Source organism: Onychomys torridus, chromosome 22, assembly GCF_903995425.1.
Source record: "Onychomys torridus chromosome 22, mOncTor1.1, whole genome shotgun sequence".
NCBI lineage: Eukaryota > Metazoa > Chordata > Mammalia > Rodentia > Cricetidae > Onychomys > Onychomys torridus.
The window spans coordinates 29,083,266-29,109,414 of NC_050464.1; the positions used below are offsets into that span (position 1 = coordinate 29,083,266).

Consider the following 26,149-nt stretch of genomic DNA (forward strand, 5'->3'; position numbering starts at 1 on the left):
ACAACACAAGGTCTCACTACGTATCCCAGGCTGGCCTGGAGCTCTCTTTGTAGATGAGGCTGGCCTCGAACTCACAGAGATCCGCCGGCCTCTGCCTCCCAAGTGCTGGGATTAAAGGCGTGCGCCACCATGTGCCTGGCCTCTTTTCCACTATTTTACAACCTTTAACATGCATATTTTAAATTTTTTCTCCTATCAGATGCACTGCCTGTTCCCGGCAAGCTCAGGAGTGAAAATTAAAACTGAAAAATATCACCATGAACCTCAATTGAGGCACAAGAAAGTAACTTCCTTAAAAAAAAAAAAAAAAAAAAAGGCCTCCTCATAAAATACTACATTGCAGAATTATTTTGTCGTCAGCAGTGCTGGGGATTGAATCCCTGGCCTCATGCATGAGATGCAAACAGGTTACCATGGAGACACACCAGCCCAGTATACACAGTTTGTATTTTTGCTGGGGAGGGTGTTTCCAGACAGGGTTTCTCTATGTAACAGCTCTGGCTGTCCTGAAATTAGCTCTGTAGACCAGGCTGGTCTCAAACTCACAGAGATCCCCCTGGCTCTGCCTCCCGAGTGCTGGGATTAAAGGCGTGTGCACCACCGCTCAGTTTGTATTTTTTACATAGTAAATTTATAACCCTCGAACTGCCATTTGGATATCACAGATAGCCACGAGTCACTAAAACAGACAAAGACACATGATGGTGCAGGTTCCCAGGGTCTGATGATGAAAGTTTCCTAGACATATGACCCCATATGACCACGGCACCAACAAGTGCAGGCACATGACATCATAGGGCAGGAAGTGGAGGCAGAAATTTTGTAAATCACCACTTCTCTTTTTTGAGGCCTGATATAGTATGGGCTGTGTCTGTGTCATGTGACCATTTCTGACTTAAAATGATAATGAAGCCTATATAAAGAACCCTGGAAAAAAATGAGTCAACAGTTTTTGGTTTTTTTTAATTAATAGCTCTTCCTTCTTTCTCTTTCTCCGCATCAACTCTTCCAACACAACAAACATCCTATTTCTTCCTACACAGTGCATATCCTTCTCATTAACCAGCTCTGCAATTGTTTCTAGTACATTTATTTACTTACTTTGAGAGTGTGTTTGTGTGCGTGCAGACGCACATGCATTTCTTGACACGCATGTGAGGGCCAGAGGACAACTCATGGGGGTCAGTTATCTCCTTCCATCATGTGGGTCTCAGGTTTGAATTCAGATCATCAGCCTTACCTCCTTTACCCACTGAGCCATCTCACCAACCCAAGATATTCTCATTTAAATTTAAGCACAAACGTCCAGATAGTCACTGAGATGAAAGAAGCATGGGCAAGGTTTCTCAAAGAGAAGACATACCCGAGTGTGTGTATTGGCTCCTCAGGAGAGAGGGTCTCAATCTTCACAGGTTTCTAAACCCATGCAAACTCCTGGGTGATGCCAGTGTCTGTGCCAGAGAGACCACTCTCCTCAGGCAAGTCATCACGGGGCTGGAGAGATGGCTCAGTGGTCAAGAACACCTGTTGCTCTTGCTGTGGACCTGGGTTCTGTTTCCAGCACCCCATGGAAACTTATGTCCCTAACTAAAGTTCCAGAGGATCCAATGTTGTCACTACTCCAGAGGTGGTGGGACCTAGGAGAACGGAGGCCGTAAATGAGGCGGAGCAAAGTCTCATGCAACAGTTAACGTGCTTTAGGGCTTTATACAATGACTACTCTGAGAGTTAAGAGAAACCACAGGAGAAAAGCTCTCATGAGTTCAAACTGTGTACAATCACAATGACAAGCAGCAAATGGCAAAACGTATTTTTCCATAGAGGCATATAAGGAAGAGTTTAAATTTGTAATTGAATAACACCATCAAGTAATAATGAGTAATCTCGACTAAACTCACTTCTATCCACTACACCTGGGAGAAGCACAAAAACACATTCCAAGAACAATTCTGTGTCTTGAAGACACTGTGGTCACAAGACTCTTGTTTTCTTGGGGTTTTCTCACTCAGAATTCTCCTCACAGGACTCCATTCTTGGACCGCGTTTGGACACAATGCCTTCTCTAGCTTCCATAGGCACCAGGCATACCAACATGCATACAGGCAAAACAAACACATAACATAATTTTTAAAAATTAAAAAAATATAATCATCCATCAAAAACCATCCTCGAGGGGCTGGAGAGGTAGCTTGTCCTTGAAGAGTGCACATAGCTCTTGCAGAGGACCCCAGGTCAGTTCCAAGCACTTGTGGTCTGTGCCTCACAATTTAGGAATATGATGCCATCTCCTGGCCCCTAGGGGCACCTGCACACATTCACACAGATATACATACATCTTCATCAATAAAAGTACCGGGTGGGAGAGACGCCTAAGGGGTAATAAGAGCACTTGCTGGTCTTGTAGAGGACCTGAATTCAGGTCCAGTCCCCTCATGAGAACTCACAATTGTGTATAACACCAGCCCCAGGGGATCTGATGCCCTTTCCTTACCTCAGTGGACACTACACACTACATACACTCACAGACATAGACTAAAAATAAGTACGTTTTGAAATAAAAATAATTTTAGAAAGTAAACCATACACATGGGGCCGTGGGTGATACTTGATGTCATACAGTGTGTTTAGTATGTTGGAAGTCCTGGTTCCATCCCCAGCACAACAACACACACACACACACACACACACACACACACACACACACACACACACAATGTAAGAGCAGGGAATAACACATGAATATAATCTATGAAGCACAGACAGCAGATTCCATTGAGGAAAAAACAGTAGCGAGATCTTATTCTTATCAGGCCATGCTTTCTGTCCCAAAGAGTGCAAGAATTGTTCAGAAACTAATGCTCCACTCCAAGCAGTCAAGGGAAGGAAACCTTAGCTGCCCCATTGCACTTTAGGATGGAAGGGCACACATTAGGCTCAAACACCCATCATGTTCCCTGAAGTCAGTCAGTGCTAACTTCCCCCTTTTCATCCTGTGTCATTTGTCCATGTGACTATGAAACAGTCAAGGTCAGTTTTATCTTGAGAAAGAGTAGCCAAAAATTCAGTAATTTCATAAATATTTAAAGGAATAATAACTGGCTTGTTTTTGTTTGTGTTTGTTTGTTTACTTGTTTGGTATATTGAGACAGGGTTTCTCTGTGGAGCCCTGACTGTCCTGGAACTTCTTGATCTCTACACCAGGCTGGCCTTGAACTCACTGAGATCAGCCTGCCTCTGCCTCCCAGTGTTGGGATTAAAGGCATGTGCCACCATGCCCAGCAACTGGCTTGACCTTCCTTGTTCAGGCAACCTCAGCCGCGTAGACTTCCTGGGTGCAGCAGTCCTGGCGGGGAGACACCGCTCTGCTTCAGTCTGCCCTCTGGGTCTTACAATCTCTCCATCCCCTTCCATCATGTTTCCTGATCCTTGGCTGGGGTCATATAAATGTCCTGTTTGAGGCAGAGCATGCCACCGACACTTAGTATTTGCACTTTGATCAGTTGTGAATTTTGAATTAACCAACAAAGAAACTACTGAGGCCTAAGAGCTGTACTAATCAATCAGTATACAAATTTAGAGGGATTAATACTGTCTCCATTTAGAAGAAGAATATGAGTAAGTTCACTCCTGGCGTGTTTCCCAAAAATGGTTTCTTGGCCAGAATTACAGTCACAGGCATGCATTTCCTCCTGTGGACCAGGCCTTAAAATCCAAGCAGAAAGTGGTTGGTTGCCCCCATAATAATCAACCCACTATCGCACACATGAGACTTGTGTCTCGACATGTAGGTCATTACAGTAGCTCACAGGGTTCATAGCTGGGTAAGATGACTGATGACTCCCTCCCACCCCCAGCAGCCTACAGGGCACCTTCTAGCCCTATGAAAGGTTGCCAACAGGGAGGAAGCTTCCTATTTAGGACCAGCTTGATTTCTCCACATCCTGTGGCCAAAGTGTGTGGTGTCTTCAGCAATAGTGTTTGAACAACCAAGCTCTGGAGACCAGCCAACAATGGTGGCATACCTGGTGTTAGTCTGGGAGGTGGGCATCTCCGAAGTATTTGGATTTTTATTTATTTATTTATTTTAAATTTTTATTTATTTACTTGTGTGTACATTTGTCTGTGTGAGGGTGTCAGATCCCCTGCAAGTGGATTACAGACAGCTCTGAGCCGCCATGTGGTTGCTGGGAATTGAACCCAGGTCCTCTGGAAGAGCAGTTGGTGCTCTTAATCACTGAGCCATCTCTCCAGCCCGTATTTGGATTTTTTTTTTTTTTTTTTTGTTTTTGTTTTTGGTTTTTTGAGACAGGGTTTCTCTGTGTAGCTTTGCACCTTTCCTGGAACTCACTTGGTAGCCCAGGCTAGCCTTGAACTCAGAGATCCGCCTGGCTCTGCCTCCCGAGTGCTGGGATTACAGGCGTGCACCACCACCGCCCAGCTTTCCATGTATACTTATGTTCTCAAACACGACTTCTCTGGCAAACCCTCTACCCTGTCAGAATCTTATTCTGCCCAAGGAAACCAAAGTGAAGAGTGGGAAAGAGCTCCTTTTGGCTGAGCTCCATGTTCAGCAAAACCGGCAGACTCATTTCCAATTGTTACATTCTAGCGCCACCATGTGACTTCTTCTGGTGTTTGCACATCTGTAAGCAAGTGCACAAGGGCACACTTGTGAATTCAGCTTTCTGTTGGGTTAAGATGCCATTACAAACAAACAAACAAATAAAATAAATAAGTATTTTAAAATTAAATTCATTCATTTATTTGGGAGGAGGGACATGTGCAGAGGTCAGAGGCCAGTTTATGGGAGTTGATTCTCTCTTTCCCCCATGTGTAGGACCTGGGGTTCCAATTCAGGTCACTAGGCTTGGTGGCAAGTGTCTGTATCTGCTCAGCCTTCTCACTCTGTGTGTGTGTGCGTGCGTGCGTGCGTGTGTGTGTGTGTGTGTGTGTGTGTGTGTGTACTTGAGGCAGGGTCTCATGTAGTCCACGAAAGCCTTAAACTCACTGTGCAGCAGAGGATAATCCTGAACTCCCATCCTCCTGTCTCCACTGCCCAAGAGCTAGGATTACAGGCATGGGCCAAGAAGCCCAGTTTATGCAAGGCTGGGGATTGAACCCAGGGTTTTGCACATGCTGGAAAGTACTTTAGTAACTGAACCACATGCTAGACAGATTATGAATATTAAAGAAATACAAATATAAATGTATATAATGAGACATCATGTTCACCTATGAGATTAACAGGTTTTTGAAAGACAAGATTGCTCAGTGTGTTGGGGATAATATAGTAAAGATTATTGCCTTGCTAGCAGGAAAGGACATTAAGACCTTTTGAAATGCATACATGTAGTTCAGCAATGTGCAGTACAGGTAGGAAGTATCCAGTCAGTCTGTTCCTAGGAATGTATCTTTAAAAAACTCTTTGTGTATGTGTGGGGTGGGGGTGGTGTGTGTGTGTGTGTATGGGGGGGGTATGGGTGTAGGGGAGCATGTGTGTCACAGCATGTGTGTAGAAGTCAGAGGACAACTTGTAAGAGTGGGTCCTCTCCTATCAATCAATTTCAGGTGACCTACATTTTGCAACAAGCACCTTCCCCTCTAAGGCATTTCACTGGTCCTAGTAATGTATCTTATGGCAATGACTCCAAATAGGAGAATCTGTAGAAACCTATTAGTCAGGCTTGAACTAAAAGAGCCCTCTTATATTCAGAGGACCAGAGAAGGATTCCCAGCACCTACATACGGCAGTTAACAACTGCCTGTAATTCCAGCTCCAGGGGATTTGATGCTGTCTTCTGCCGATATCTGTACTCACTCGTGTGTGGGGGCACAGGCACATACACAATTAAATATAAATATTTTTGGAGGGGGTGAGTTAAGACTGAGTCTCAGTATGTAACCTCGGATTGCCTAGAAGTCACACAGATCCACCTGTCTGCCTCCTGAGTGCTGTGGGGTCATCCCACCCTCACATTAAGCCACAGTACTCTTGAGTAGAAGCAACAGGAAATATTAGAAGGACAGAGGGGAGAGAAACAGAAAACACAGCCGCAAGAGGGCCTTGGATCCTAATCCATCAGGCCCTGACTGTCTCTGCCCTAGGCTTTAAAAAGGAATGTCAAGGCCTGGAGCAAGACTCCCCTACCACCACCACCCCCCCAGCACAGCCAAGTGCAGACCATCTCAGACACCTGGAACTCAGGCCCGTGGTAGAATCATCCTCTTTATGCAGACCTGCTGGGTAAAGCCTAAATGGGCTCCAATAGGGTGCAAGGATTAAAAGTTTGCATCACCATGCCCAGCTAATATTTAAAATAAAACACAATTAGTGCATTTTAAATAGTTGGACCTGGTGGGACATGTCTGTAATCCCAAAATTCGAGAGTGCAGGTAGGAAAGGAGGAGTTGGAAGTTATTGTTTGCTACATAGCAAGTGTGGGGTCAGCTTAGACTAATGGGACTATCTCCTCCACCATCTAAATGTCTAGAGGACATTCAACAGTGGGTGGCACAGGGATATGGAGAATGTGTCATATGGAGGACAATATCCTACACCACTTTTCCTCACAGACCGTGGATGAGGTATACTTTCCCACATTATGGATATGAAAATGTACTCAGGAATACTAAACAAACCAGTCTAGCTAATAAACCTATAGTTTACAAGCAGTTCTGTAACCTGAGCATGCCTGGCCCTCGAGTCTGTGGTCTTTGTACAATACCAATGACAGAACATGCAACCATGAAAAACAATACTTGTACCTGGGCATAGTGGCACCTGCCTGTCGTCCCAACACATGGGAAGCTAAGGGTCATTCCTGGAAACCATAGGAAGTTGGAGGTCAGCCTGAACAACATAACAAGACCTTTCCTGAGAATTAGAAAGATTAAAAACTCTTATTTTTAAAGACTTACAGCCTGTCAGGATCCCCGCTCTCGGGAGGCAGAGGCAGGCAGATCTCTGATTTTGAGGACAGCCTGGTTCACAAAGAGAATGCCAGGACACTCAGGGCTACACAGAGAAACCCTGCCTAAAACAAAACAAAATGGCTTATAGTAGGGGCCGGAGAGATGGCTCAGCAGATTAAGAGCTCATGCTGTGATCAAAACCTCAATTCCCAGCGGCCATTCAAGTAGCTCACAACCACTTTTAACTCTAAGGGATCCAGCACCCTCCTCTGGCTGCCAAGAACACTTACACTCACACATACATGCACACATGCACGTGTGCACACACATAATTAAAAAAACTCTTTAAAAAAGCTTGGCTAGTGTGATTACTTTTCTTCAGGTGAATTATATATATCAAGTTGCTCCTGTTGTATTGGTTTCTGCTGCCTTGATTCATGCTCGCCCTCCCTTGTGCTAAATTCCCGTGTTGCTGAGCATGTATGAAATGCATTATTCTCATTTCTTCAGTTATCATTGACTGTCTACTTCTCGAAAAAAATAGTTTTTTTCTCGTGGAAAATAAAAACTAAAAGCATACTGTCAGGGCTGGGGATTTAGCTCAGTGGTCACAAGGCCCTGGGTTTGATCCTCAGCTCCAAAAAAAAAAAAAGAAAATATACTATCTACATCTGGCGGTGCACACCTATACCCTAGCACTTTGGTAATAGATGCAGGAGGAAGATGAACCTAGGTCAACCTAGGCTGTATAATGAGATGTCTCAAAACTAACAGTCGTGATTTATGTTGTAATGTTGTGTGATATTTTGTTTGTGTTCTAACAAATAAAGCTTGCCTAGAGATCAGAGGGCAGAGCTAGCCCCTAGTTAACCATAGAGGCCAGGCAATGGCGGCAAACAGCTTTAATCCCAGCACTTGGGAGGAAGAAGCAAGAAGATCAGGAGTTCAAGGCCACTTGGGGCTACACGAGATTGATCCCATCTAAAAGAGAAACAGAGCCAGGTGGTGGTGGTACACTCCTTTAATCCCAGCACTAGGGAGGTGGAGACCAGGATCTCAGGCCCATTTAGTCTGAGAATTTATAGAGACAGGCTGACCCATTCAGTTTGAGATTTGGTAGAGGTAAGAAGTCTCTGGTGGCTGCTTTGCTTGTCTGATCTCTAGGAACACTTTATTTGTCAGAACACAAACAGTACCATACAACACTGTAATCCCAGCCAGCAGGCAGAAGGCAGAGACAGAAAAATTCTGTGGACTTCTACACCAGCCTGGTCTGCACATTAAGTTCCAGGCCAGCCAGAACAAAAACGAACCAAATGAGCTTTTTTTTTTTTTTTTTTTTACACCAAACTGTTTTATTGAACATATGGACACTTATATTACAAACAAGGCAGTAACATTTCTTCCCCTCTGCCCTGTGAGGCCCCACACCAGAACCTCATGCTCACTTAAACCACTTTCAGCCGTGGGCAAGACAAGGGGAAGGAAAGTGCAATTTTGAAAGTAACACCACAGACCAGAGTGGGAAACAAAAATAGGCAGAAGGTAGTGGGTTCTTTTTGTAGCCCATGGCCCTATTATTATTCATCACCTCAACAGGAAGCCTTTCGAGAACAGAAGCTCCCAAGCATGACGCAGTTCTGCCTAGCTCTCTGGGTTGTGTTCCTCTCCAATCCCGTCCATCCAGCCTGGAGTCCTGCCTCGCTTATCTGGAATTTCTGTTAAGGAATCCCACCTTGGTTTACTTCCTTCTCAACTGTCTTATCTCTTTTTGAACCTCTAAACAACAAACAACAAAACATTACAGCAGTGAGTTTCAAGAGGACATAAGATGAGACCTCCTCAATGAAACTTCTGTCCTAGAAGCCACAGGCCAAGACCTACAGAGCTGGAGACAACAGATGACGGAAAACAGGAAATAGTCAGGTACCTAGTGAGCTCTAGTTACTCTGCATCTGTAGATTTAAAGCGATCATCATCCACAGTAGAATAAATGTGCCCCCCCATTGCACAGAAAATCCACTGCTTGCTTGCTTGAGGGATACAGGCATGTGTTGGAGCTGGTTCCTGAGATCCTGAAAGTTCAGTCCTTCTGGTCTTTGGGCAAGCCTTGATCAAATTCAGCACCTGGTTTTGGACCACAGTGAGGCCATGTGCTGGCATGAAGTTATTCCCACTGAAGTTTCCTGGCTCACCCATTCCTGGGTTGCTGATAGATGGTTTCCCTGCTGAAAGCTAGTTGTTGGATTTGCTGAGCATCATGTGTGAATTGACCACCTCCAGAATATGTGCAGTGAACTTATTCGTATCTTCCAGGGGAATGATCTTAAAGGCTATCAAGCCCTTCTTGTTCTGGAAAGACCTGAGGTGGCCAGCCACTTTCACATGTTTCCGGAGGAGCCACAGTGATTTCACCACTTGTATCATCTGTGTCAAGCCACTGGCAAACACCCATGGGTGCAGCAGCCATATCATCGATTTTATAAACAATATTGGTTGGAGCCTTCTCTGCATGTCTGATTATTCCCACAATAGTGACCTGTGAAATCTCAACGTTCTCAATTTTGAACACTTCATCAGTCAGAGTAGCAGAAAGCAGCTGAGGTATGGTACAGGGCACAACGTGCTGGGCTCGGACTCTCGCTTCACAGTTCATTTCCTTGCAGGCCGTGAGGCCTGCAGGGACCTCACAGCACAGCACCACCTTGACTTTAGGCTTTCTAGCTTCTCGGAATGTGAGCCAATGCATTTCTGTTCTTCACACGTTCTCCATCACAGATCTGTTTCCTCCATTGTTCATTAAGTTCAAGGTGCTTCAGTGTGGAGGTGTGGCTTGAGTTTATCTTGCTTGAGTGAAGATGATCTGGGTTTCATTCTGTACCTTACATCTGGCTTGTCATGGCGGTGGCTGGCAGCTCTCTCCACCTCCACCTTCCACTTCCCAGACTTCTCTCCCAAATGAACTTTTCAATTTTAATTATTTGTTTTGAGGCAGGGTTTCTCTGTGTAGCCCTGGCTGTCCTGGAACTGGCTCTGTAGAGCAGGCTGGCCACAAACTCACAGAGATCCGCCTGCCTCTGCTACCTGGCTAAATGAGTATTCTTAACAGGAAATGAATACTAACACGGCTCATACCAGAACATTTCTCTCCCAGATCAAACCTCTGTCCCCAAACAGTCAATTCTCGCATAGCCTTGCAGACAGCTTCACTCACAGGTTACCTTTATCAGCTTTACCAACATGTAACTGGCTGCAGTAACTCACCCGTTTGAGGCGTACTGCTGGACTTTGTGCTGGGTGGCGCTGTGCTGCTTTCTGTGCCTGGATGAGCACAGACGGCCGCCTCATCAGGCTGCTTCTGCCCTAGTCCCCTGGCTGCTGCTTTTCCAGCAGCACTCACCAGTGTGTCAAGAGAACCTGGGGCCACACAGCAAGGTGCCACCAACACACGTGTGGGGCACTGGGCTCTGAGGTCCCTGGCCATCTGTATCTCTCCCCTTTTCAGTTGTGTGTAGAGCTTATATTTGTACTTAAGAGGAGTAGCACAAAACATGCATGTTCTATCTCCGGGAAGCGGAGTCCCACCTTACTTTTGTTTTTGAGCTGAATTTAGAGGGCAAATCATACAAACTTGACTCCAACAATACCAGAGATTGACTTTAGAGCGTTAAACACGTAGGTAGGAGTTCTCATAACAGGGCTATATTCTTGGCTGCTCTACACTGTTTTCTTTCTTTTTTTTGGAGGGGGGTAAGGAGTTTATTTGGCTTATAGCCCTCAGGCCACACTCCATCACTGAGAGAAGCCAGGGCAGGAATGCAGGACAGGAACCTGGGAACAGGAACTGAGGCAGAGGCCATGGAGGAAGGCTGCTCTACATTGTTTTCTTTCTTTTCTTTTTTTTTTAAAGATCCTCCTGCCTCTACCTCCCAGATATGTGAATTAAAGGCACATAACACCATGCTCAGCTAAGAAACAATTTTTATTTTACTTTTTAGGTAGTCTCATGTATCCCAGACTGGCCTAGAACTCCCTAAACAGTCAAAGATGATCCTGAAACTTCTTCATGTGGGTCCTGGGGATAAAGGCAGGTTATCAGGTTTGGTGGGCAGGTAACTTCATCTGCTCTATCCCAATGATTTAAAAGTAACTTTGAGGTGGGTATGGGAGGCAGAGGCAGGAAAACTGTAAGGTTGAAGCCATATTGAGCTACAGAGCTAGGTCAGCCAGGCCACATGACTAAGGACAAGGAAAACAAAAATGGTAATAGTCCCTTTTTTTAAAGTAACTTTATTGATGTGGTGTGGTGGCGCACACCTTTACTCTTGGCATTATGGAGGCAGAGGCAGGCAGATCTTTGTGAATTTGAGGGCAACAGGGTCTAAATAGTGAGTTCCAGGCAGCCAGGGCTTCACAGTGAGACGCTTTCCAGCCTAGCCTAACCTTTTAAAAGGGGGCAAAAATCCACCAATTACTTTATTTTTCTGTATGCATTTTTCAAATACTTTAAACAAGTCTTTTAATTTAGTTTTCCTCAAAGTTATCACTAAGCTGCTCAGTCAATTTCTCTTGACAGGAATATACCTCACAGCATAGGCCTAAGATCCCCAAAGGGGAAGAATGAACTCACTTCAGGAATAACTCTGGGGCTGATGAGTAGTCCAGGGGTAGTGACCAGCAAACCAGCAGGCAAGCAGTTGCGTCTTGAAAAGGAGGACTGTCAGGTGAAACACCACAGGGTGGGAACGGATGTGTTGTCACTTTTCCTGCCTCTCTCAGGCAGTCCTGGGGTCTCCCTGTGTCAGGAAGCTTGATCTAACCTCTAGATTGCCAGGCATCTTACCTAGACACCACCTTCCGGTGATGGTACAGACCCCTCATCTGGGAGGGCCTCCTAACCACTGAGCCATCTCTCCTGCCCGTGCCTGGCGGCTCTTCCAGTTCCTTTACTACCTCTGTAGGCAATCCTTTTCCTGCCTAACAATAGCAGGCGGTTTCCATCTTTTTTTTTTGTTTGTTTTGAGCTGAGGACCGAACCCAGGGCCTCGCGCTTGCTAGGCGAGCGCTCTACCACTGAGCTAAATCCCCAGCCCCTCCATCCTTTTGTATGGCAATTGATCAACATGCTCCAAGACTAAAGTTATCTAAACACTGACTGAGAATACTCTCAGGGCAATATTTACAACCGTGTATACCTGTTTGCATGCATGTTCACACATGTTTGCAGACATGTATGACAGGTTAACCGGGGTGTCTTACTCAACTGTTGTCCATCTTCGTTTCTGACCCAGCACCTCTCCCGGAGCCTGAAGCACGTCATCCCTAGAATGGCCGACTAGCAGTCCTCAGGGGTCTGCTGTCCTAGGCTTCCTATGTGGGTGTGGGGACCTGGACTCCCTTTCTTGTGCTTGCTTGGTAAGACTGTACCAGCTTGGCCATCATTTACCCCAAGACAGGATATTTTTTTCTTTGAGACAAGGGTTTCTCTGTGTAGCTTTGCGCCTTTCCTGGAACTCACTCTGTAGCCCAGGCTGGCCTCGAACTCACAGAGATCCTCCTGCCTCTGTCTCCTGAGTGCTGGGATTACAGGCGTGCACACCACCATCCAGCTAAGTATAGGACTCTTTATCAAGAGAAGGGTGGACTATTTATTTTTATTCTATCTGTATGAGTGTTTTGGCTGCATGGACACATGTATGTGCATCATGTGTGCCTGGTGCCCATGGAGGCCAGAAGAGGGCATCAGACTCCTGGAAACTAGATTTAAATGGTTCTGAGCTGCTGTTTGGTGCTGAGAACTGAAATGCAGTCAGTGCTCTTAACTGCTGAGACACCTCTCCAGCCTGAGAGTGAACTATTTCTACATCTTATTTTTGTCATGTACAATACAAAAGAATGAGATTCCAAATGACACAAGGGACCAATATTAAAATATTTATTAATTCAGCATGTGAGATACTTAAGTCATAGTTAATATTGAATGTCTTAGTTATTCTTTTCAGGATAATGAAACATAGATTGCACAATTTATATACTGCAATAAATATGGTTAACAGCAGACTCCAAACTTCCTCTTTGTTTTTGAAAAAACCGTGTGATTTACTGTGATCCACCAAGAAACATCTAAATGGGGGAAGAAAAACAGAAGCATAACTCATGAGTGTCAGGGCTTCATTATCATTATTATTACATTTAGTGTGTGTGTGTGTGTGTGTGTGTGTGTGTGTGAGTGCACATGCACATGGGTGTCAGGGGACAGCTCTGTGGGTCTAGGGGGTTAAGCTCACATAATCAGGTCTGGCAGCAGCTGCTCTTCCCTGCTAAGCCATCCTGCCAGGCCTAGCTCCAGGCTTTAAATAGAAAATTGTTGGGTAAGCTACAGCCCCTACGGCCTGTGTGAATATACACATACAAAAGCATATCCAGTTTGAAGACAAGTGTGGCTAAAAAGAAAGGAACTTTAGGGGCTACAGAGTTGTCTCCACCAATGCTCTCATTTGTTCAAGTTAGTACTGTGCTTTCACGGTGTCAGCACTGGGTGTCACTGAGGTCTACCCGGTGGCATGTCAGTCTGCTGGCCTCCCTGGAGGTGATGACACCTGGGCTGGGTTAGAGGACTCAGCTCACTGAGGCTGTGCCCTGACAGGTGTTTCCTGTCCCTGCACTCCCTGTCTGACTCTTTCTATCTTGGATGACAGTGTTGTCTGGCCCCAGGATGAAGATGAGCCATGGCTGTGGACTGCAATCTTGGAAACGGAGCCAAAACCAATCTTTCCTCCTTTGAACGTTTCTCCTCAGTGTTTGCCACAACAGTGTCTAACCAGCATATCCACAGCGCATAACTAACTGGACATGAACACAGCTTGTTCTCTCTGGAAGGTAACAAAGTTCAGGTGCACTGGAGCATATCAAGAGGCCCTGGGGCTCCACTCAGATGGGCCATTAGGCAGCTAATGACTCGGGCAGGTCACTTAGCCGTGGGGCTTTAGTGACATCATGGTTGCGGTAGTATGTTAGTACAATGCACTGCTCTTGTTTATGCAGATGCTGGTGTCAACAAACCAGATGTGGCATAGATAACGATGTGCACATAATAGTTGATAATGAAGCTGGGCATAGTAGTGCTCGCCTTTAATCCCAGTACTCCAGAGGCAGAGGTAGGCAGATCTCTGTGAGTTCAAGGCCAGCATGGTCTACAGAGTGAGTTCCAGGACACCCAGAGCTACACAGAGAAACCCTGTCTCTGAATAACAAAAGGGCTAATGATCATAAATGATGTTGGTGGTGTACTCACCACATATACTTTTTAATCACACGTTTAGTGCAGTGGTTCTCAACCTGTGGGCCATGACCCCCTGGTAATCATATGGATCCAGGACAGTAGCAAAATGACAGTTATGAAGTAGCAACAAAAATAATTTTATGGTTGGGGGTCACCACAACATGAGGGATTGTTGTGCTGTTAAGGGTCATAGTGTTAGGAAGGTTGAGAACCAGGCTTCAGCATGTACTCCCGTTAAAGGAACACACTTGTGTGTGTAGAAGGGTCTGCGGTCCTGCACTCACAGCAGACTCAGGCTCCTGTATCTTCAGCCTGCATCCAGAGGACTCACTGGAACACTGGGTGACATACAAGACCATCTGGGCTTGTGTAGATGACACAGTGCTCAGAAGAAAACCGCAGTGATACGATCAATGAATGGGCATGCACATAAAAAATGATCATTGCTAGAAAATGTAGTCAGTTGCAAGACTAGAAGTAGAAACGGCAGGGCTGGCACATGTAAGTGCTGCCATGTAAACTCAACATCCGGAATCCGATCCCCAGAATCCACAGTGGAAGGACTGACCTCTGCGTGTGTGTGCATATGAGTGAACATACACACAACCACACACACTATAATTAACTTAATTAAAAAAACATAAACGGTCTCAGAATTGAATTCAAGCAATAATTAGCTAGCTTTACCTTCAGGATTTCACAAGGAGCTGCATCTGGTGGCATAGGTTTCCCCCAATGCTTTGAATACTCAGTTATCAAAGCTGATGCTTCATCTAAACTGGAACCAGAAAGAACAAGGCAGTTGGGGGAGATTCCTGTGGTGTCGACCTCAACAACAGAAATGTTAAATGTATCAAGCTGTATTCTTCACATACGCACAGTTTATTATACAGATCAATTTTAACTCGAAAAATAACATTCATCCACATACGACAATGTGGTCATGACGGGATCCCAAGGATGAACAAGCAGCTAGAATCATGGGGTGTGGAGGAGACAGGGTGCAGGGTAAAAAGGCCAACCGAGGTAACCCACTCTGGCCCTGAAACTAGAGGTTAAAAAGGGCCAGTGAAAGGAACACACTGCCCCAGACCGACCCAGTCCAAAAACCAACCAATCCTTGAGTATAAAATCCAGCCAATGTCTGAGCTTGCCCAAGCTCACGCGGATTGAAATCCGACCATTTCCCACCCTGGGAAAACTCCGCCCCTAGGAAGCCTTATATAAGCCCTGTGCCTGTTCAATTTGCTGCTGCAGAGAACCCTCCTGGATTCTTCCCTCCCAGCAAATCTCTTGAATGAGGTTTGGGTGAGACCTTCTTCCCCTGGAGTGGTGTGGAGCAGAGAAGTAACAACTTTTAGCCAGAGCCAAGAGTGGAGAAGAGCAGACCTGTAACACTTTCGCTGGGGAAACCTTCCCTTAGCGAGCAGTTGTGGAGCGGACCTGAGCAGAAGTGTCACAACTTCGCTGGGAAACCCTCCCCAGCTGGAGCAGTTATTACATTGGGAACCTTTCTCTGGAGCAGGGCTGTATTCTGCTATGCTTCCGGTGACTCTGTGGCTTTCTGTGGCTCCTGACTGCCAGGATCCCTTCCATGCGAGCTGCAATGCTTACGCAGGGCCCCCGAGTGGCCAGCTGGAGGATAGAGCCATGACCTGCCTGTGACCGTGCTTTCCCTTCTAGAGTGTCAGCTGTTATTCCCTTCTTACTTTCCGTATCCAGTCCTGGCTTCAGCTTCAGCTGCTCCCTGTTTCTAAACTTGTGGGTGTAGAAAGCTAACCGAGCTTAGCAAGATTCGTGTTACATAAGGCCAGCAGCGTGCCAAGCAAGCGTGAAGAATAAAGGTGTAATTTAGGGTTCAGAGCAGGACTGTGAGAAACCTATTTTGAGGGTCCAGACAGCTCCTTTAATTACTGGATGACAGATTCATGTCTCGAGGTTCCAAGCTGCAGGAAAACGCAGCTTTCAGTTACGACCACACAGCTTTATACCGGCCATTTCCTCCAGAATCAAGACACATTGTAAGGAAATTCTATGGTAAATTGGCGTTCCCCTACGTTAACTTACCTCAAGTCATTTGCCAAATAGTTTACCAAATCAGTGATATCGTTGGCTTCTATCATATGCCATTTCAACAATTGAAAATATTTCGTCTTTGCCAAAATTCCAAATTCCTTCTTATTTATGACATGATTCAGAATCAGACTTCTAATCTATGGGATGAAAGTCATCATTATATCGGAAATGTGTTTAATTCTAAGTTTTCCGTCAATGACAAATTTCTGGCAGAGTTGAATTATCAGTTCTTTGGGATTAAGCCCAGTATACAAATAGAAAACTATTGTTGTTACCCACTTGGGGATTTTTTTAAGTGAGGAAGAGGATCTAATTACAAATATTTATGGGTACAAAATTTCTCCAGTAGGCCCAGCAGTAAACAAGACAACCATGGCACCTGTTTTTTATTTTTATTTTTTATGTAATCCTGGGGATTGAATCCAGGCTCGAGTATGCTCTACAACTAAGTCACACCTCCAGCCAGGGACCTGACTATTAAAAACCTAAGCTTTTTTTTTGTTTTGTTTTGTTTGTTTTTTCGAGACAGGGTTTCTCTGTTCAGCTTTGCGCCTTTCCTGGAACTCGCTTTGGAGACCAGGCTGGCTTCGAACTCACAGAGATCCGCTTGCCTCCGCCTCCCGAGTGCTGGGATTACAGGCGTGCGCCCCCACCGCCCGGCAAAAACCTAAGCTTTTAATAAGAGTGAAAGAACATTATTTGGGGGATAAGAACTGCTTTCTCTGACCAGACATAGAAAACCGAAATGAAATCCTTACTTGATGTGAAAACCCTGCTAGCTGGCCAGTGTTCATATGCTCTTCTAATTGCCGTAAAATGATTGGCGCATCACACGAATCCAGGAAATTCTAGGCGAAAAAGATTAAAGCATAATTAAAAAGGACTATTACGACTAATTGCTGTCAAGTCTGGAAGGTTTTTAAAAACTCTTTAGAATTATTATTTTTTTTAAAGATTTATTTATTTATTATGTATACAGAAGAGGGCACCAGATCTCATTACAGATGGTTGTGAGCCACCATGTGGGTGCTGGGAATTGAACTCAGGACCTCCGGAAGAGCAGTCGGTGCTCTTAACCTCTGAGCCATCTCTCCAGCCCTAGAATTCTTTAATTTGGGAGCTGGGCATGAACCCAGTTGGTAAGAGTGTCTGCCCAGCGGGCACCAAGCCCCAGGTTCTAGCCCCAGACTTAACCCAGACTTAAGAAACTGGGCACAGTGGAGTGGGACTGTAGTCACAGCACATGGGGGGTGGGGGTGTGGGGGGTGGTGTCGTCCTTGGCCCACAGTGAACTGGAGGCCAGCCTGGGACACGGGAGACCACGGTCTCAAGAAAGAGGTGGGGGAAGGGTGGGGGAGAGGAAGGAAGGATACAACTAGACCAAAAGGAAGGAGAGTGGTGTTCACTGGAGCTCTGTAACTCTCTTCTATACACACTTTTCCTTAAACTAGACATTCATCAGTTCTATTCAAAATTGAAAAAAAAAATGATGGCACACGCCTTTGATCCCAGCACTTGGGAGGCAGAGCCAGGCCTGAGTTTGAGGCCAGCCTGTTCTACAGTTCCAGGACAGCCACGGGTACATGGAGAAACCCGTGTTGAAAAAGAAAAGAAAAAAAATTTGAAGAAGTAAGATGCCTGTGCCACCCCTGACCTGAGGGCAGTCCCACTAACTGCTTTTCTTGCTTCACTCTGCTCAGCCAAGAAGATCAGTTTCCACCGATAACGGAATAATGTCCAAACTCATTTTACGATATCCTTGTTAGTTCCCATTAGCCTGCCTCACCCATACCAAGTATGCATGCTTTACAGGTTTGGTGAAAGGAAATGCAATCTTTTGAAGGACAGGCAGTGTGTCCTGGCAACCCGAGAGGAACCACACACAAGTTACCTTAATCTGCTGGTGTCTCCTTTCAGAGTGGGGCATGAGCATCAGACAAGCCAGTGCGAAGGCCGGAAGCTCTAACTGGACATACTGCTTGGCCACTCCCATCATGTCGAGGTCATCTGAAACTGGGCATCTTGGAGAGAGGCAGTAATTAGTTAGCAGCTTGACGGATTCCTCGACCACATTAACCTTCTTCACTTCCCATAGAGCTTCTGGTCCACTGTCAACCACTCTAAATGCCTAAGTGCTGGTACACAGCACATTCTTACTCATAAGGAAGGAGCCTTTGAGAGCAGTACCAGTACTCAAGAGGCAGAGGCAGGAGGATCAGGCCAGCATGGTCTACAAAGAGACCCTGTCTGGGGGGGCGGGGGCAACAAAAACAAACCAGCAACACTTAGACTCCCAGAATCCACGTGCCAGCACTGCAGGACTCAGCAGGAAGAGGCCCTGTGACCCTACAATTCCATCAGGCACTAATCCCAGAGTGTTGTGCCCATCAGCTTCGGGGGAAACTTTCAGCACACGTGGAAAAGGTGTTGCAAGATAATAGATGCATTTTATGAAAGTAAAAGTAGCTTAACTTCCTCAAGAAAAGGAGTAACAGTAGTCCCCTTCTTATTTGTAGGGGCTCTATTCCAAGACTTCTTCCACTGGACATTTGTAACTGTGGATTCTCCCAAAACCTATTCCTTATGTGTACACATTTGTAATAAGGTTTAATTTATAAATCAGGCACAGTAAAAGATTAGTGATGGCAAACTAAAAATAAAATAGAAAAGTATAAGACACTGTAATAAAATGGCCAGCCTCACCACGCTAAGTCTGTAGGGCCATTATTCAATAAAGTAAGGTTAACTTGGGCACAAGGACTGTTACAGTCACCGAGTGATTAACGGGCAGGTAGTACATACAGTGTGGATACAATGGGCAAAGGAGAGAAGGCATGAGATTAACTTGTCCTACCCAGAATGGAGTACAATTTGAGACTCAAAAACTACTTCTGGGGCTAGAAATGTAGCTCAGTTGGTATAGTATAGCATGTTTTAAGCCTTGAGATAAATCACTAGCATCGATAAAACTGGGCACTGTGGCATAGCCTGTCATCCCAGCACTTGAGAAGGGGAGGCAGCCAGAATTAAAAGTCAGCGCACAGAGTCTGAGGCCAGCTTGAGCTCCATGAGACCTTTTTTGTTTGTTTTTCTTGTGGAGCTGAGGATCGAACCCCGGGCCTTGCGCTTGCTAGGCAAGCACTCTACCACTGAGCTAAATCCCCAACCCTGATACCTTTTATTAAAACAAAATAAAAACAAAAAGTTTCTGAAGCGACTTGTGGTGGCACACCCCTGTAATTCCAGTTCTCCAGAGGTGGAGGCAGGAGGATCAAGGCGAGTTAAAGGCCAGCCAGGGCTACCTGAGAGAGACCCTGTGTCAAGACAAAACAAGAAGGACATGAAGAATGGTGGTGACAGATAGCTGGCACCGAGAAGTAGCCATGGCTACGGGCCACTGTGTTCAGAGACGCTGACTGGGAGGGGACTTCAAAGCAGCAGTCTTACTCCCTTACCCAGGACACACATCTACTCACTCTAGGACGGCGGTGAGGCTCTCGCAGCAATCTGATACCTGGCTGGGTCTTACGGGACAGGAGGCTGAAGAGGAGAGGAGACAAACACAGGCACTCAAACGTTAATGCTATGGTCAGCCAGGCGGGGTGGCTCAACCTGCAACCCCAGCCCCTGGGAGGCTGAGGCAGGAACACTGCTTAAAGCTAGCCTGGGCTAAGTCGGGCTAAGCCGGGCAGTGGTGGCTCACGCCTTTAATCCCAGCACTCGGGAGCCAGGTAGATCTCTGTGAGTTCGAGGCCAGCCTGGGCTACAGAGCGAGATCCAGGACAGGTGCAAAGGTACACAGAGAAACCCTGTCTCAAAAGAAAAAAAAAAAATGCTAGCCTGGGCTACAGTGCAAAAACCCTGTCTTACCACAAAACAACCCAAAAATGCTACTGTGAGTGTTCAGAGGCCAGCAGCTTACCTGACAGCAGAGGAATCTGGATCACACGCTGCCACGCCTTGCTGAAGTAAGGAACCTGTGGAAATACGGACACTGAGGAACCCATGTCCAGAAGACTAGAAACTCTGCTTTTTTCTACAGCAATTTGTACAATGTTCAGTGTAATGTAGAGATGACTTTAAGATATACCCTGGTGAGGTGGCTCAGTGGATACAGGTGTCTGCTGCCATGCTAGATGACCTGAGTTTGATCCAGGGACCCAGATGGTAGAAGGAAAGTGAGAACTGACCCCCACAAATTGTCATCTGACTGCCGCTCACACAGTGTGATACACACACACCTACACAAAATAACTAAGTAAAATGTAATAAAAAATAATTTATAGCAGGAAGTGGGTATGATACATGCAAATAGTATGCTTTTTCACACATGGGACTCGGGCAAAGACTATGGAATCTGCAGCGTGGTGGTGTCCCAGAACTAACGCTCACAGAAACCAAGGGCCTGCTCTATTCGCATGTTGCTTGGTAACGGAAGAGATGAGAATGGAAATACAATGATGTAGTGTGTAGCTACGGAGAGCCAGACACGAAGACCACATGCTGTGTAAGCCATGGGACGTGAAATGTCTAGAGCAAACCCACGCAGGGAAGGACGGCTATCAGACATGGGGCTTTTTCTTTTTCTTTTTCTGGCAGCACTGGGGACTAAACCTAGGCCCTCATGCATGCTCCCCCAAGCTACAGTCCCAGCTCTGAGGTTTCTTTCTGAAGTGGGGAAAACACTCTAGCATGAACTAATGGTGATGACTGTTCAACTCCGTAAATACAGTAAAAGCCACTCATGACACGCCCTTGAAAAGGGTGAATGAATTTTACTGTGATAAACAGAGATCGATCTACGTGTCCTGAGACTGAACAATCCCAGACACTCCTGCTGCACGGAAACACCACCTTAAGGGCTAGAGTGACAGCTCAGTGGTTAAGAGTTTTGGCTGCTCATGCAGACAACAGAAGTTCAGTTCCCTGCATCCATGTCAGGTGGCTCACAACTGCCTCTGACTCCAGTTTCTGGCCTCCTCAGGCACTTCACTCAGGTGCACAGACCCACAGACCCACACACACAGACAATACGCACACAATTAAATTAAAACAGCACTTTAAAACATGCCTGCATCTGTGTCTGCACACACATGCACACAGACACCAGTATGCTAGTGTAACAGGAAAGTACCTCCGGGAGGGTGGATTAGTAAAGGATAATTTTATTGTGTTTTTTTTTTTTTTTTTTTTGAGACAGCCCTGGCTGACCTGAAATGCATTACGTAGCCCAGGCTGGCCTCGAATTCACAGAGATCTGCCTGCCTCTGCCTCCCAAGTGCTGGGATTAAAGGCGTGTGCCATCAATCAGTACAGGAGAGTTTTAATGTTTTCCTTAGTACATTCTACAATTATAATGAACTAAGAATAAATTACCTTATTTTAAAACTTGTTAAAAATTACTATTTTATTTATTGTGAGCAAATGGTGCACCACAGTTGGAGGACAATTTGTGGGTGTTGTTTCTCTTTCTACCATGTGGGACCCAGGATTTGAACTCAGGTTGTCAGGCTTGGTGGCAAGGGCCTTTACCACTGAGCCACCCCACTGGCCCCCTAAATGATCTACTTCTGTACAATGATGATGTAGGCACACAACTCATGAGACTGAGAAAGAGAGAACGGATAAAGGCTCCCTCCAACTTTAAAGATCTTCAGTGTCTATGAGGGGCAGTTCAATGTATAATTGAAATAAATTATTCTGTGACAAATGCTAGAGTAGCCCCAAATGACTCCTGAAGCCTAGGGAACCCAGGCGAAATGCCAGCTGAGGATGCTGGGACGCCATCCTACGCTGATCTGTCCTCGTCTTTACTAAGAAGATGGCTCAGCACAAGGTGCCCAGAAAATACAGAGCTCAGAGACGGAACTTAATGAAATGTACCTTAAAGGAGACGCACATACCTGCCACAATGAATGGACGCTAGAAATGGAGGATAAGACTTTCCTTAGGTAAGGAATCTGTAACAGGAAAGAAAATTTAAAGATTTGAAGGATTACCAAAATAATACATTTCCACATCTCACCACAAACATACTGGACTTTTTTTTTTTAAACCGAATTTGAGATAGGGCCTCACTCCACAGCCCAGGCTGGTCTTCAATTCCTGGAAACCACAACAGAGCTGGGATTGCAGGTATACCACCACATCTAGCAATAGTGTACATTTTCCCCCTCTTTTTCTTTTGGAGACAGGGTCTCATGTTGCACAAGATGGGTTCCAACTTGATATGCAAAGAAACGTGACTTCACATCTCTGATTCTCCTGCCTCTACCGCCTGAGTGCTGGGATTGCAGACAGGGCACCATGTTGGGTTTCTTGCAACGCTGGGGAATGAGACCCAGGACTCTCCTGCTGCTTGTCAAGCAGTCACCTGAGCCGTGTCCCCAGCCCCTCAAGGTCATTTTGAGTGTGACTTTCTCTAGGGTCTTCTTTTATTGTTTGTTTGGTTTTTTTGTTTTTTGTTTTTGGAGCTGAGGACCGAACCCAGAGCTTTGCGCTTGCTAGGCAAGCGCTCTACCACTGAGCTAAATCCCCAACCCTCTCTAGTGGTCTTTATTCGGGCAGGAGCCCGAGAGCAGATGCTCACAGCATGCGTCAGTAACTGGTGCTGATTCAACACGTGTTAGGGATGCTGTGCTTCAGGAAGCCCCAAGTCTTACTTACCATGTTGAAGCCAAGAAGCTTCTGCAAGAGCCCGTTCCAAAGCTGCAGGTCATAGATTCTGTATTCTAAGCAAAGCTCTGTCACCAATCGTACTGCCTAAAAGTCAAAACACCAAAATTAACATTGCTTTAAGACTCCAGTAAGCCAGTCCAACAGCCTTTTGAAAAGATAGAGTACCTTCATAAAACACATGGACATAACCCACAAATGTCTAATGCCTAGACTCGGTGAAGGACTCCATTTCCTAATTAATGAGAAAAAGGGGTTCTTCTCTTTCTTGTTTCTAATTAAGAACAGCCTGCCTGCCGGCCTCATTCCTGTCCCAGCTCCAACTGCATCAGTGACTAGTTTCCCGAAGGTGACTAGGCAGGAGAGAATGTCATCCCTCCCTGTAGGGTGGGCACTAGTGTTCTTGCTCACAGGATGACTAGCCCTTGAACTGTAAGAAGGATGGAAAGGACCTTTCAAATTGCCCCGTCATTCCGCCCAGCAGGCTGCAGACACAGGAAGGGTCTAGGGCACTGGACCTACTGGGGTAAAGGGTCTCTGGTCAGCTGAGGGATGGCAGGGACTGAGTGACTCACACTGTAAGGAAAAGGCATGCCTTGCTGGGCCATGCTGACTATGTACGTACGTACCATAGGCTCGTGGCTGTGGTTCTTCCACAGGCCCTTAATCATTCCTTCTTTGGGACTGTTGCAAAATAACTCATATGTGATGGGAATATTCAATGTCTCAAATGAAGCCAGGAAAGTTATACACTTCAGATAGGATCTGGAAGACAGATGTGTTTGTAAGGACCATTTGTATGGTTCACATTTATGTTCAAAACCAAAGCTGCCGCAGGCGAAAGGAGGCAATCTTGTCTTGTGTCTATTTAGGCCTCCACATACCTTCACAGGATCGGGTATAGATAGAAATCCATCTAACAAGAAACACTGGTCTCTCAATGTTGCTTAGAAACGATGGTGACAAGAAGTTCCCACAGGCCTGTTTCCCCTTTGCTGAAAGGTCAAGAATCAACCATAGCAACTAGGAGGCAGCCATTCATTCCACCAAGGGCTCAGAAGTTATGGCTCAGAAATAAGTAGACAAAATAAAATCTGCTTGCTTCTTTCTGATACAATAAATCAAGTTCTACTCACTTCATTTCTTCAGTGGGCTTTTTGAAGAGAGATTCTATCATTTCCTTGTCAGCCAAATAAAAGAGACACTGAAGAGCTCGTGCTTTATGGGCGAAGGTTAACTGGCGCATGCCCAGTGTCTGCAAGACCAAGAGGTTTGGAGAGTCAAGCTGCATGCCTGCAGCCGAGTCAGGCAAACAACTTCAGCTTAGGTGATGAAAACATCCCTTCCTTCCCCTGGATATCTTCCCACTTCTCCTGAACTCAATTATCTCCACCTTTAACCAGTGCAGAGCAGAGAACAGAGTACTTCAACATGACCCCTGGAGAGAACTCCTGAGACTCTTTCAGGAGGCAAAGGGCCAAAATATTAAGAGAGTTTTTTGTTTTCTGCCTTTTACAAGATGTTGGTATTTGTCCTGCTGGTGCTAACGAAGCAGTGGGTAAGACGTCGTGTAGAATCAAGACAGTGACCCCCAGCTGCTCACATCCACTGCCAGCACACAGAAAACCAAAGAGGACTTCCCTTGAAATAATGGAAGCTTGGCTGTCCTGGAATTTGCTCTGTAGAACAGGCTGGCCTCAAACTCTGGGATCTGCCCCTGCCTCCCAACTGCTGGGATTAAATGTGTGTGTCACTACCACCCAGCCCTTGAAATGTTTTTGATGAAACAATAAAAATTAATTTTCTTAATCAGTCAACTCTTATATGTATCAATAATGCACCTCTGAATACATGTTAACGTTAATTAATGATGGTGCATTCATTAGTATTCTTCTTGGCAGAAAGGGCATCAGGAGGAAGCACCCCCTGCTGAGCCTGAGCTAACTGGCCCACGTACAGCCATACTTAAAGAACGACTAGAGGACAGACTCCCTTGTAGAATGTCATGAGTTTACATCCAGGATCGCAGATGTTCCTCTTGTACCTTTCAGGACCATGTGCTGTGGTCCTCATCCTCCCTTTGCCTACTCCAGCTGCCTTGCAAGACACTGTTAGCTGGTGCAGTAGCTCATACTTGCTAGTCCAGCACTAAGGAGACTGAGGCAGGAGGTTTGCCAGGAGTATGAGATCAGTCTAGGCCACAGAATCCAAGCCAGACTGTGTCTCAATAAAAAACCAAACCAAACCAAACCCTCCCCCTGCTCCCTACCAACAAAACCGCTATATTAAAAATCATGAAGACTACAGAGTTTGTGTGTCCCCTCAGGGAGACTGAAGTTTAGCATGGGAGAGGCCAGTGGGTGATTAGAAGAGAGCAGGTCATATGGAGCATGGAGACAAGTGATGTTTTCTTCCCAGGGCCAGTTTGTACAGTGTCCCGGTATCAGGAATGCTGACTCATCCGGGAGCTAGTAACCATGAACAAAGTGCACCTCTGGGAGCTACCAACAGGGGCATCATGCGGCCCGCTAAGCAGATGTTGCATTCATGGGACTAAATGGAGTGTGGTATGTGCAATGATCCCTGCTTATCAAATAACATCACTATCTGGATTGTGTTTATGAAACCAAGTGTGAAAAAATATGCCGGGGAAACGTCAAGCAGAGATGCCCATGTGTTCTGAGTTTCTATTGCTTACACTTGTGGCTGAGGTGGCAAACACAAACAGCATTCTTGAACTATAATCAATCGGGCGAGACTGCAGGAGATACACGACTCTGGGGGAGGAAAAGAGAGACATTTTTAAACTTAGGGATACAATACAGCAGAGCTGTGCTTCTGTCTACAGAAAATGGCAGCATCCTGATATCAGCCAGGACACGGGCCAAGGGCATTTTTGTCTTCCCTTTCAACGGTGTTTACACTTTTTTATTTTAAACTTTTATTGTGTGTGTGTTTTGTGTGTGTGCGTGCTTTGCCTGCGTGTGTCTGTGCTCCATGTGTGTGCCTGGTGCCTGCAGAGGCAGGAAGTGGGGATCAGACCCGCGGGAACTGGAGGTGCAGACAGTTGTGAGTTGCTGTGTGGGTGCTGGGAAGAAACCCCAGCAGTGCCCCTAGTCAGTGAGTCCTGTCTCTAGTCTGGATGGCTCGCTTTTTCTTGAGTTCCTTCACAGCTAAAGACGACAATGTCTTGAACAAAGGCGG

General features: G+C 45.8%; 1 protein-coding gene and 1 pseudogene across 1 annotated transcript in view; both read right to left on the bottom strand.

The window, feature by feature from the left end:
- Positions 1 to 8,856: 8,856 nt before the first annotated feature.
- LOC118572194 lies at positions 8,857 to 9,661 on the bottom strand (annotated as a pseudogene).
- Positions 9,662 to 12,868: 3,207 nt separating this feature from the next.
- Kntc1 (kinetochore associated 1) overlaps positions 12,869 to 26,149 on the bottom strand; it is a 76,392-nt gene continuing 63,111 nt past the window's right edge. The window contains exons 53-64 of the mRNA XM_036171531.1: positions 25,644 to 25,722; positions 24,082 to 24,200; positions 23,575 to 23,710; positions 22,937 to 23,032; positions 22,174 to 22,230; positions 20,193 to 20,247; positions 19,747 to 19,810; positions 18,162 to 18,291; positions 17,029 to 17,118; positions 16,262 to 16,407; positions 14,882 to 14,972; positions 12,869 to 13,035 (exon numbers count right to left, since the gene is read on the bottom strand). Coding sequence (XP_036027424.1) covers positions 13,012 to 13,035; positions 14,882 to 14,972; positions 16,262 to 16,407; positions 17,029 to 17,118; positions 18,162 to 18,291; positions 19,747 to 19,810; positions 20,193 to 20,247; positions 22,174 to 22,230; positions 22,937 to 23,032; positions 23,575 to 23,710; positions 24,082 to 24,200; positions 25,644 to 25,722 — 1,087 coding nt within the window. The 3' untranslated portion in view covers positions 12,869 to 13,011. The remainder of the gene's footprint in view (positions 13,036 to 14,881; positions 14,973 to 16,261; positions 16,408 to 17,028; positions 17,119 to 18,161; positions 18,292 to 19,746; positions 19,811 to 20,192; positions 20,248 to 22,173; positions 22,231 to 22,936; positions 23,033 to 23,574; positions 23,711 to 24,081; positions 24,201 to 25,643; positions 25,723 to 26,149) is intronic.